The sequence below is a fragment of the Rhinatrema bivittatum genome, chromosome 15 (genome assembly GCF_901001135.1).
Source record: "Rhinatrema bivittatum chromosome 15, aRhiBiv1.1, whole genome shotgun sequence".
Taxonomy (NCBI): Eukaryota; Metazoa; Chordata; class Amphibia; order Gymnophiona; family Rhinatrematidae; genus Rhinatrema; species Rhinatrema bivittatum.
In genome coordinates, this window is record NC_042629.1 from 62928791 (window position 1) to 62942093 (window position 13303).

The 13303-nt window shown below is 49.1% G+C and overlaps 1 protein-coding gene across 1 annotated transcript in view; it reads left to right on the plus strand.

Annotated features, from left to right (window-relative positions):
- The window catches only part of NBL1 (NBL1, DAN family BMP antagonist), a 29335-nt gene extending 16972 nt beyond the window's left edge, over window positions 1-12363 (plus strand). Inside the window, exons 4-6 of the mRNA XM_029578047.1 lie at window positions 6514-6696; window positions 9563-9674; window positions 10635-12363. Of these exons, the coding sequence (XP_029433907.1) occupies window positions 6514-6696; window positions 9563-9674; window positions 10635-10889 (550 nt within the window). The 3' untranslated portion in view covers window positions 10890-12363. The remainder of the gene's footprint in view (window positions 1-6513; window positions 6697-9562; window positions 9675-10634) is intronic.
- The last annotated feature ends 940 nt before the right edge of the window (window positions 12364-13303 follow it).

Consider the following 13303-nt stretch of genomic DNA (forward strand, 5'->3'; position numbering starts at 1 on the left):
ACAAAGAGCGGAGTCCTCAAGTAATCGTGTCTGCTAGGAAAACAGTAGGATGAGGCCATGGCCAGAGTCAGAGGGATGCTAGAGTGCCTAGCGAGAGGGTATTTGACCAAAGGAGAAAAGGAGGTGAGAATGCATCTGTACAGGGCACTGGCGAGACCTCACCTAGAATATTGTGAAAAGATATAGCCAGGCTGGGAACGGTCCAGAGAAGGGCTGCCAAAACAGTGCAAGGTCTAATAAATATACAGCAGTGGAGAGGAGCGATGGGGTGAAAGACAGAGGCAGCCACGCTCCTCAATGGTATAAACAATGCACAAGGAGAAGAAGAGTTCATGGTATGAGGCTGCAAGGAGTAGACTCGAGAGCAACATCAGAAAGCTTGTTCTCATGGAACGGAATGACGGGTGCAAGCAATGGAATCCCAAGGGAGCTGGTGAAGGCAAACAGATTAAGAAAAGTCTGGGAGGAGCTCAGAGGACCTCCAGATGCATCAGACTGAATGGGCCTTACAGTCATCTGCCATCATAGTCTGTGTTTCTATGTAAGCCCACCAGTAGTGGCCTCTAGGTCAGGGGTCCCCAATCTTCTTGAGTTTGCACACCCCTTTTTTCAACTATCAAAAGTTTTTGGGATGCCCAGTCCATCCCCACCAGACTCTCTCTGTCCCTTACAGCCCCTCCCCACCAATTTCTCTATCCTCCAACCCCCAGCACCTCCCCATAATTCTTTCTCTCTCTCCCCCAGCCCCTCTGGGCTGACCCTCATCTGGTCAGACTTCCCAGCACCTGGGTAGCTGCCTCTGCTGATCTCATCACTGAAATTCCAGCCCATGCAAGCAGCTGCTTCTGCCAGTCTCTTGCCCCTCTGGCTCATTCCCGCAAGTTTGGGAACTCACACATAATCTTTCTCTCCCGTGGACTCCCTGTAATGGCCTCTCAGATGACCAGAGTTCTGCAAATCACTGTTACAAGCTTACCACAGCTACCCTCTCACCAGGCCTTGCTTCTCTGGCTGTTCTGCCTCCCTGGCTAACTCCTGACCCTTGTTGATTCCATCTGGCAGCAACTTGATCCTCCATTCATCAGCTGCCTTTTCCAGCTTTTCCAAGGCTTTTTCTTCTGCCTCAAACCATTCCCTAATTGGCCATATCTGTCTCCAAGGTTCTTGTCCCTTTAGAACTACATCATCCAACAGCCTTTTGGCTATAGTGACATCACTTCCTCTTATATTTTCCTCTTTGATGGGCTCTCCATTACCTTATCCCTTGTCTGCCCCCAAGTATTCTGTCAAAATGTTCCAAACACAGCCAATAACTAGACCCAAAGTCTATACCAAATACGACCAACGATTAGACCTGGAATAAAACACCACTGGCACCAACAACCACAGCCTGTACCAAACCCATCCAACAATCAGACCCAGAGTCTCAATAGAAATATCCACTAGGCCCAGAGGCTGTACCAACCACAATTAATAAATCAAACTGAAAGCTTTTACCAAATGCAGCCACAAACTAGTCCTGAAGCTCGGTCCCAGCACAAACCACTAGTAGACTCAGAACCTGGTCCTCATTCAGCTCTTCCTTCCGATATAGCCATGCACCAGGCCTGGTACCTGTACCTAACAAACGCAGCAGCTGGATGCCATATCTCCCTTGATTATGAGACACTCCCTTCTTTTCTGATCCCTTCCCTCACTGTACATATCCTGCAGTGACCAAATACTTTACCTTTGCTATACAACAGGATACCTAGTGCTGACATATTAGCTCGGTTTCATCTTTCCACATATGACTTTAAAAAAAATGTACTCAAGATAAAGATCAACAAATAATGCACATATCGCTCCCTGCACAAAAGGAAAAGCATAATATTGTTTGTTGGAAGAAGGTGGGAGTTCTACAGATCAGGACTGAGGTGTGTGCAGGGCTTCCTACTGGAATAATAGGGGGGGGGGGGGTCACAGATCAGGACTGAGGTGTGTGCAGGGCTCCGTTCTGGAATAATAGGGGGGGGGGGGTCACAGATCAGGACTGAGGTGTGTGCAGGGCTTCCTACTGGAATAATAGGGGGGGGGGGTCACAGATCAGGACTGAGGTGTGTACAGGGCTCCGTTCTGGAATAATAGGGGGAGGGGGTCACAGATCAGGACTGAGGTGTATGCAGGGCTTCGTACTGGAACAGCAAAGGGTACTTCAGGTTAGGTCACTGAGGTGCATAAGCAAGGGAAGCTTGAGCTGTTTTTGCCTGTGATATATCTGCCTCTCCTCATTGCTTTTATCTTGCTTTCATGAACATTAAAAGTCACAACATTTTTTTAATGAATGAAAGTTAAAATAAGAAGAGCAGAAGAGCACATTCTCTATGGATGAAGAACAGACCTTTTGGGATCTGCTGGGTCTGAATGGAGAAAGCCACCCATTCTTCGTGCTGCCGTCCTGTTTCCTTTAAAAGTTACTTTTAGTCTCTCCTTCACTTACTATTCATTGCCTAACAGAATCATTAACTACAAAAGGGTGGGGGGAAAAGTAAAAACTCCCCCCCCCCCCGACCCCCCTCTTCCAAATAAAAAAAAACCAGACAGCTCTGCCTCCTTGTGACCTTCTCTCACTGGGCCACAGTCCCCAGTGACCCCCCCAGCAGCGCGTTGGCCACTCAGACCCCTGCTGCAGGCTCGGGACATTGGAACGGTCTCAATGGTTAGAGCAATGGGGCTGTGAACCAGGGAAGCCGCGTTACTTTATCTCTTGCTGCCGGGGGCATCCAGTTAGATTCTTACATTTATTATCTGGCAAAATATTATAAATCACTTGGAAGGAAAATTGGGAAGGTGATCTATAAATACAGAACTGATTTATTTAGTATATTCGTACTGTGAAGGACAGCACCTACATTGTCTGGGATGTGGGGCGTTACCATTATGAATGCATAAAGGTCTTGGGTTTAACCTGCTATACAGTTTGCATTGATTAGGGCAAGGTAGAAGGTTATAAGGGGATTTTTTCTGGGTCTAGTTGGGTTTTTTACTATAAGATACATTTTGGTAGGTGCTGGATTGTTCAACTGGAGTTTGAAAATTAGCAAGGGAACAAAAGTAGATAGAGGCTCTTGGTTTTGATATCTCATCTGAAAGGATTGCCTCTCAGTAGTGTAATTACACTCAGCACTACCTCAGAGAGAAAAGGGTCCCCTAGAAGGCCTCTAACAAGTCTTGCTGCAGACCCTGGGTCCTCGAGGGTCTCCAACCCAAATGCTGTGCAGTCCCATCCCTGTTTTACTTCTGAGATTTTAGAGCCTGCATTGGTATGACCACAGCCATGCAAATTCACGTTGTGAGGGACACTCAGAGCCTGCGTTGGTATGACTGCAACCGAACCTGTACATGTTGCGAGGGACACTCGGAGCCTGAGTTGGTATGACTGCAGCCACGTGTGTGCATGTTGTGGGGAACACTCCCAGCCTGAGTTGATGTGATCACAGTCGCACATGTTCACCTTGTAATGGAAATTCAGAAAATGAGCTGGTATGACCACAGTCACATGTGTCCATGTTGTGATGGACAGTTGGTGCTTGCAGGAGCAGCTTTGTCTGTCTCTTTCTTTCTCAGACTCTAATTAGATATGTGTTATTTTACTACTATTACTACCATTAAAACGTATCATTTGTGAAGCATTAGTAGACATAACACAGCATTGTGGTTGTCCAAAGCACATATATTTAGTTAGCAGCGAAAGATTTGTGGCTGTATTGGTTACTATATAAAAGAAATAGTTTGTGAGATTTTGTTTCTAAGGGCACATGTGTCTTTTGAGGAAGTCTGGCTGTAAAGTGTGCAGCAAACGCTTTGGGAGAATAGAAAGAAGGTAAACATCGCCATCTGGTGGTCAGAACAGAAAATGCATAGGACTTTGATTTTAGGCACAATCCAGCTGCCTCTAAACTGGGTCCTGGTGGGTCTGGGAAGATGGGAGATAGAGCACCCCATGCAGCATCCCATTTAATGTTTGAAGAATGCCACAGGCAAACTCCTTTTTGAAATAATTGGACCCAGTATTCAAAGATATCCAGTTCTCTAAGTTATCCAGATATTTATTTTATTTAAATTCTTTTACTATACCGATACTCAAGACCAGGTCATATCGTACCGGTTTACAATGGAACTGGGGGAAACCAATTAACAACTATATAGAAGGTAAAGTTACATTAAACAGGGAGCAAAAACATGGGAGATGGAAGACAGGAAAGATTTTAAACGATTACAACTGGAGAGTGATAAATTAGTCAACGAAAAACAATAGAGTAGCGAGACATAAACAGATTGTTGATATATTATTATATGATATATGATTATGCAGATATAACTTATCCGCTTAGAATGGATATTCATCAACCTGGCTACGCTGCTGAATATAACCGGATAAGTGCTAGTTAATTGGATAGGTAATATCCGGATAACGTTAGACCTGCTATTCAGCAGATCTAACTTATTCGGTTAACTTAACCAGATAAGGATAAATATAGGCACTTATCCGGTTAAGATAACTGCATAAGTTGCCCTGCCTCGATCCACCCCAAGATACCTGTTTATCTACTTATCCAGCTAAATGGCATCCGCTAATCATAGCTGGATGTTCAGCGGCTGCCACTTATCCGGATAAGTCCTACTTATCTGGCTTAGTAGCATTTCAATATTGGCCCCATTGTATTTTGTGCTGGGTCCTGAAATGAAGACTTTCGTCCCTGTTCCCCGTGCACGATGTAATGCTCTTCCCTTTTCACTATCTGAGATCAGTAGAAAAGGAAACGTACTGGATAAGTGTCGCCTGTAGAATACCCCTCACTTCTAAAAGAAGTGCCCTGTAATAGTGACCTTTTCCTAAGCAGACCATGGTGTGTGTTACTGATTCTGCCTTTCATCCATTTCCACAGTGAGGAAGACTCATCAGTAGCTGATAGATTTGTGGTCAGGTGGACCAGGAATTTTTGCCCTACGGAAACTCCGTTATTGGAGGGCTTCTCAGACCTGTCCTGGTGATTCAACAGCCCACCGAGTTTTCCTGATATCCACAATGAATGTGCAGGAGGTAAATTAACGTATTCTGGGTCTCCAGTGCACGCAAATTAATCTTCTGCACATTCACTGCTGAAATCTTGAAATTCACTGCAGAAATCTGGACTGGCTTTGGGAGGGGAGGGGGGTGTGTGTCTCCAGAACAGGTTTGGAGGTCCTGCTGTAGTACATATGGAGCGAGGGAGGGGGGAGGGTTAGGGGGACAGTTTTTTAAGTAAGCTGCTTTGCTTACTCAAGTAGGGGGTCTCTTTGCAAATCCATGTAGAGTTACATGGACACAAAGTTCCAGCTCTATCTGTGGTTGGACTGAAATGGGGGAAAAAATCCACTATACATACATAGTTTTCTCCCCCGACCTAAACATTCCCCCCCAGGGAATGCCTATGTCTTATGCACACAAGAACACAAGTTTTTGCCATGCTGGGTCAGACCAAAGGTCCATTGAGCCCAGCAACTGGTCTCCAACAGTGGCCAGTCCCAGAAAGGAGATACGGTTTCTTGTTGCCCGCCCCCAGCAGGTCTTTCCTGGAGTCACCTGGTTAATAACTGTTTATAGACCTTTTTCTCCAGGATCTTGTCCGAACCCTTTTTAAACGCAGCAATGCTAGTTGCCTGGACCACGTTCTCTGGCAACCAAATCTCACAGCTTGATTGTGCATCAGGTGAAGGATTTGTTTTAAATCTGCCACCTGCTAGTTTTCCAGGAGTGTCCCCCTAGTCCTAGAACTATTTACCTGTTCTACTACTACTACTCCTGATTTTGTGAACCTCTGCCCTCCTAGCTGAAGAGCTCCTGCTTTTTATCTGCTGTCTCTGCCTTTTGCAGGCAGAAGACGAGGAACTCTTGGAACGTATCTACCCTGCTCCGTTGAGTCTTGGCTTTCAGAGTCGGCTGTATCTTGTCAAGGGGGGGGTGGGGACACGAGACAAGCAGTGCAATGGCCGGAGAAGGCTGCAGCTTTCCCCACCAGATGTTAAATGGCATTACTGTGAGAGGAGAGAGAGAGTGGAATGATACTTTACAAGAGAGGCTACGACACATGTATCCCCCTCACACAGGTGGTTCCGCAGCACAGAAGGAAATCTTCACAATAAAGATTTGGCACAAATTCCTGTTTCTTTTTTCTCTTTTTAAATCATTGTGTTCAGAGGTGAATGAGACTCCCAGAATGGATATCAACAGAAGATTGCCTCCCTGTTATTACCCCCTCCCCTCTCCAGCAGTTGCCTTTTTCAGGGCTGAGTGTGCACCCCACTTCGTAGGCCCTTCCATTGTATTTCGTGGCAGCTATGGACCTTCACCCGGGGAGTCAGCCCTTAGGGGTAGGAACCGCCTGTGTCTCACCTGCTGCGTGTATCTGCTCCCGCCTCTGCTCTAGCGCACAGCCAGTGATAAATGCCAACAGTCATTCTTTTTTTTTTTTTGTTCTGGTTCTGGCCCAGCTCTAGGACTTTGCTAGCGCTGTCCGCGATGATCTGGCTCCTCATTCCCGCGTTGGCCCTGGCGGCACCGCCTCCCATCAACAAGCTGGCCCTGTTCCCGGACAAGAGCGCCTGGTGCGAGGCTAAGAACATCACCCAGATCGTGGGGCACAGCGGCTGCGAGTCCAAGTCCATCCAGAACAGGTACCAAGCGTCCTCTGATCAAGCACAAATGTAATGAATCCGTGTGGCGCAAGCCAGTGATATGGTTAGATGGTGGAATTAATAAAAAAAATAACAGAAGAATGGTTTAAAATGGAAGTTAAATAAATGAAAGAAGAGAGATTTCTCTGAAGGCTGAAGAGACTGAGGGGTGGGTAAGGTGGCAACAGGGAACTGACAGAGTGGATCCACTAGTCCATGTGGTCCGTGGAGGGGGGCCATGTGCTGAAGGATTAAAGCACTCGAGGAGGAAAGAGAGTGGACAAGGCAGGCTGTACGGAAACTCTGTTTTTCACAGAGGCTGATTAGTCTGTGGGATAGTGGTAAAAAGAGCCAAATTTAAGCGTAAGAGAAATCTCTCATGGGAGATAATTAGGGCTGTATGTTTCCATGAGCATTTTTTTCCATTCTTTTATGCAGTAAAATTGACATTTTGAAGGAAAATTAGTCATTGTAAGAACATATAAACACTCACCCATGCCAGCCAAAAGAACAAGATTGAAATGCATTACAAATGTTTCAGCATTTGTAAAAGAATAAAAGGAACTCTGGAGGTGTCCTCAGAGAATTTGCTTGAAGGACAGGGGCTATGTAATATATTGGTCAGATGTGTAGCAGCGACCACACAGATCAGCTGGGTTCCGATCCAGCGGGTCTTCACTGCAGGAGATGGCATTCTGGGCCTCAGAGCTGTAGCAGGCTGGTGGAGACTATCCAGAACTGAGAGGTGGAGGGGTGGAAGAGGCGGGGAGAGCTGCACCAGGGTTACCTATCCTCTTGAGAGCCTGCAACAGATAGTGGTATTCAGCTGAGCACCAAGATAGCGAAGAACCTCACATACACTCACACTCACACTCTCTCATTCACACACACACACACACACACACAGCAGGTTCCTGAGGGGGGAGGGGCCAGGGGTTATCTTTTACAGCGTTTCTCACCCTGATTCTCTGGGACTACCCGGCCAGTCTGGTTTTCATTTGATCTTCCACACAAGGTGGATTACAAAACAAGTTTCAGCCAACAGGCACAGTACATTTACAGTCACAGCGGAATCCAATCTGTTGAGGGACCCAGGATGTATGACGTATGGTCCTTGCTTGTCTCTGCCGAGGGGACTCTAACGGAAGTATGGCCAATAAGCCATGCCTTAGCTTTTCTCCTGAAAGTGAGGTAGCAAGGCTCGAAGCATAGGGGTAGTGGTACTTCGTTCCAGATTTTTGGAGCATAACGATTGAAGGCATGAATATGTATGGAGATACAGTATATGCACTGTATACACACATATATCTCATGCATATTCAGGACCGGTGTGACCAGGTGTGCATACTGTGCATTTGCACAGGGCGGCACATCCGGGGGTGGGGGTGGGCGGAGGCAATAGGAGAGAGCGTAGGGCCGTCAGCGGAGCCAAACTCGCTAGCAGCTGAAAAGGAAGAGAGGCTGCCGGCCACCGGCAAAATTCAACCGCTGCCACGGTGTTCCCTGAAACATGCCACGTGCGCGCCCGTGCGCAACTTTTCCTGCGTCGGCGCCAACCCCTCCCAAGAGCAGGAGGGCCAGCGGGTTGTGGTGGGGCTGATGAGAAGAGGAGCCTGCGGGGCAATGGTGGAGCTCATCCCTTCTATATATAAAACCCCATCAGTTCTCAGCACGTTTCTATTTATACTTTCTGGATGCTTTATTCTGTATTTGGTCAGGGTCTCTCTATGTTCTGCACATGTGACCGAGGTGAGCTATTTTGCTGGCGTGTAGTTTCTGTGTAGGGCTCTTATAGCAGCCTGGCTTGGTCCGTTTTCCCAAATGGAGCTGTATTGGTTAATACGTGCAGTGTTGCCTTTTCACAGATAAGGTTGTGAGGGAGGTTTTGTATGGGAGGTTTACTATATTCTAATGGAAATTATATTTATTCATGGCTTTCTGAGGTGCCGTTATAAATTCCATAGGCGTTCCACGTATCTCTTTTGCAGGTTTCTGCTTGGCACCACGGCAGTGCATGTAAATATAATATATATGTTGTAAGTGATATTTTGCCTCAGAAGACTGCACTTGTGTTCTGTTTCATGTAAAATCCGTTACACGTGCATAATTACATTTTGTGTGTCTGCAGAGGGTGTGGGAGTGGGTGCAAGGCTGTAAGGTTTCCCTAGGGAGGAGTGGAGAGGAGGGGGGTAGAGGCTGAATGAATCGAGGTGGGGGAGGGGCGGCACAGGGCAGCAGCAAAGCTAGCACCGGCCCTGTGCATATTCACTGTGGATACCCTGAGAAGCAGACTGGCTGGGTGCTTCCCGAGGACCGGATGAATATCCACCGCTGCGTCTCCTCTCTTCCCGATCTTATGATACCCATGTGCCGTAGTCCTGCGGTGAATATAATGCTGGTTGGAGTCCTGGTTTCCCCCAGAGGCTGCAGGCAGGAATAGTTTGTTTTTTCCATCAATGTCACAAGCATTGTCCCACCTGCTGTTCTTCCTTATCGCCTCCCGCACGTTGTGCATTTTACCAGCAGGGGATGCAGCCCCCACCCTCTTTGCGTAGCACCAGGGTTCACTTTATTTCCAAATTTATATAGCCCTTCACCACAAACTACATACAGGCACAGCAAGTCCCTGCCCCAAAGAGCTTACAGCCAACGTGAACATCTGAGACAATAGGAGACCACGTGCCCGGGGTCAGGGGTGAAGCAGGATTGGAACCCAAGCCTCTTGGCTCCCAGCCCATTATTCTAAGCAGCCCGTCTCCCTAACCAGCTTCACGTTTTTTCTTCCTGTACTGCTGGGTTCTCATTGGCCTGCCCTGTGGTGCTGTCTATTGAGGACACTCCTCTGTGTCTCTGCTCTCTCTGACAGGGCCTGCTTGGGGCAGTGTTTCAGCTACAGCGTTCCTAATACTTTCCCGCAGTCCACGGAGTCGCTGGTGCACTGCGATTCCTGCATGCCCGTTCAGTCCATGTGGGACATTGTAAGTACCGATTTCCCTCTCTCTCTCCTGTGACCGAAGCATCTTTTTTTTTTTTTAATTTGGTTCACTTACCATCTGGCCCGCTGTCTCCTGCACGGAAGCTTTTGTACTTGTGTCCTTGCGCCACCGTAATGATGCAGGGGCCAGGACCCAGGAGCTGTCCCTGTAATCCTGAAAGAAAGCACCGCCCCCCAGAGAAGCGAGGTAGCTGGCTGGGGTTATGGTGCGGCAGGGCCGATGGCTCCACCCAAATATGTGCTGCTCTGAATGGGAAAAGGCCCGGATTTAAGATTTTGGCACCCCCCCTAGGCAGAGTGCCACGGTTGCTCTCCTTTGAAGCTGTTCCAGCTCACGGCTCTAAAGCAAGGAGAAGGAGGATCTCTCTTTGTCCTGGATTTGAAATTTAGTGGCCCTAGGGCCTAGGCAAATGCCTGTGTTGTCCATACCTAAATCTGGGCCTGAATGGAAGGACCAGCTCTGTGCGGCCTGCGCTGTCGCATGAGCTTCCCCGCACGTTCAGTAGCTCACTAGAATGGGCACGGGTGGAGGCTCAGAAAAGGGGTTTGGATCCCAAATCCAATATGATGAGGAATGGGTGGGGACCCATCAGAGCCTAACAGCACATTCTCAGACCTGCCAGGTTCTTGTTACAGGGAGAGCAGAATTCCCTCTGAGCAGGACGTGGTTATTGTAATTGCAGCTCCGCCCATGATGGCGAGGGCGATTCTCTGCAGCCTGCCATCCCTTTTTTTGGGATCAGTGTGAGAATTATCCAACAGTGCGGTTGCCTATTAGCTTTTGAGACCACCCAAGCCCTTCCTCTGTTTGCACGTAGTCTCCAAATTTCATGGCCACCTGCCTCTTTCTGCATTGGTTTTGTTAACCCGAGAAAGGTATCGCAATTCCAGGAATGCCGCGGCCCTTTAAAGGGTCTCTCACGCGTCCCTCTTCTCTTTTCAGGTGACCCTCGAGTGCCCGGGCAACGAGGAGGTGCCCCGGGTGGAGAAGCTGGTGGAGAAGATCGTGCGTTGCAGCTGCCAGGCGTGCGGGAAGGAGCCCGGCCACGACGGCGCCCTCTTCAATGTCTACCTGAACACCGACGAGGCCCTGGCACCCGGCGAGGGCATCAATGCCCATCACTACTTCCAGCAGCAGCAGCAGCAGGAGGAGGAGGTGCCCATGCCCGCTCATCACGAGGAAGAAAGGGACGACTGACCCCATCCCTGTCGCCCCGCCCCCAGCCTGATACCATGCTCAGATTGCACCCCAGGGGGTGGGGGTGGGGGATGGGGACATACTCCTTTCCAAAATGTTTTTCCCCCTTTTGGCACGACAATCAACCTTGATGCACTTAACTGTGACACCGCCGGGTGGAAGAAGCCATGAGAAGCACAAGAGAACTGGAGATGAACCAAAAAGTGTAGAGACATTGAAAAGACGACTTGCAAATATATAGTAATATATTCTGAGGCCCTGTCAGCCTCAGGCAGGGCCAGTATCGGGAGCTGGCCGGGGGGGGGGCAGGCTGTATTTGGCCGGAGAGTGTTGCTAACATGGGATCAAGGTACGGGGTCCCCGCACAAGGCTTTTTACTGGGGTTTTATATATAGAAGGGGAGCCTCTATCGAGGACCCAGTAACCTCTCTCACTATTCATCAGATTTCTCTTTTTTTTTTTTTTTTATTAAAAGGAAATATTCTATAACAATTGTAATGCCAAGAGAGGGGATCTGCACGTCCCTGCTAGTGGGCCACTTAAACCCCCACTACCGCAATTAGCCCAAAAAGTCTATCTCAGTAGAGCGAGCCAAGGTTAAGTGGACAGAGAGAGGCTGAAAAGCGTTCTTGCTTCCTGGGGGTGATCATCAGCCCCAGAGCAAGGCGGGGGCACGTGGGCAGTCGCCGTGGAAGTAAGTCAGCCTCGCTGGCGCCAGCATTGTGCTGGAGGAGAAAGGCACCGTCACTCCGAGCTAGCATTTCTTAAACTTTGAATTCACTACATCATCCATTAAAAACCAAACCTGGAGAGTTCCTAAGCTTCGGTTCCAGAGGCTTCTGCCAGGGCTCCTCTCTCAGCTCCCCCATTTCCTGGGCACTGTAGATAACTCAAGAGGGTGGCTCCTTTGCAGGATTAAAGGTCCCTCCCCCCACTCCCCGTGCGAGCCATCAGTGGATATGTCAACCCCCTAGAAACAGGGGACACCATCCCCCACCTGTGCACGGTCCCGCAGACCGGAGAGCGTCATGAGGGAAGAGGGCTCCGGCACCCCCCGGTCAATCAAGGTGCAAGGGGTGGCTGTCAAGGAGGGAAACAGCGCCTTACAAATGCCTGCGCTTTCCGGGGGACAACCCAGCTCTCCTCTTGATATCCAGAATTTTAAAAGACCCCCAAACAACCGGCTCCTTGGTGTTTGTGACCTGACTCCCCCAGAGAAGGTCCGTGAGAGGCCGAACACTGGCGAGGGGTTGGCAAGGCAGAGAAACGCTTTGCAGTTTTTCACGCTGCCCTGATTTTGGGGGCAGGGTGAGGGGCACACAGGACGCCTCTTGCTGGAAACCCAGTGGCTGCCCTCAGCTTTGGCCAAGCACTTTTTTTTTTTCTTCCTGGTGTAGCAAACAATTTTACCGTGTCTCTATAGATATGTACATAGCATTTTTAAAAGGACTGAGTAAACGACCTTTGAACCCTGGCTCGCAGTCTCTCGTTTGGTTTCTAGAGGGTTGCGCGTCATTTTCCTGCTCTTCCCCGAAGCTCTCTTCCCTGGTAGGCAGGGCGCCCAGAGCTCCTGCTGTACAAACAGGGCCAGCGCCTCAGCTCCCTCTCAAGAAGACCAGGAAGTTGGGTTTCCTGGGAGCTCGTGCTGAGTAATAAAGCCAGGGACTCAGCTCCTTCTCACTCGCTGGATGTGAATTACCTTTCCTGGGCTCAAGGCAAGTTACATTCAGGTACAGAAGCTGCTTCCCTGTCCTCAAAGAGCTCGCAATCTCAGGATACAGCATTGGGGGGGGGGGGATGCTTTGTAAATCAGACCCCAAGTTTCTGTCTCGAAGTGACTTGCCCAAAGTCCTGAGGAGCATCAGCAGGTCTTGGACCCTGGCTTCCCTGCTTCTCAGCCCCCAGTTCTACCCAACCCTCACTGCTGGGATCTCAGCAGCTGCTTCTGTGCACCAAGTGCAGGGGACTGAGCTTCTGGAGCCTCCGGCTGTCTAGAAAGTGCAAGGCCTCTGCTCCTGCTGTGCCAGAGGTGCCAGGCGCCCCGCGCGGTGCAATTAGTGAGAAACGGGCCAAAGTGACTCTGTAAGGAAGTGGCAGAAATGGGAAAGGCCAGCGGAGGCGGAAACCTCAGGATACACAAAGACTGGCAGGGAAAGACCCACATGGAGGAGAGACATTGTCCACCTGAGATCTTTAGATCTACAAGGGACAGCTGAAAACCCAACGGGGAAAGTGAATTGGTGACGAGGATCCTCTTTTTCCCTTCTCCCCTCCCTCAGTGCCTTGATTCCCTGCCCCTCCCCCCATAAACTCTTTTTTTTCCTCCTCCATCCTCAATTTTCCTCCATCCACTAATCCTCTGCTCCTCTTCCCTGAGATCCCTTCTCCATCTTCTTCCTCCAAGATGCTCTCTC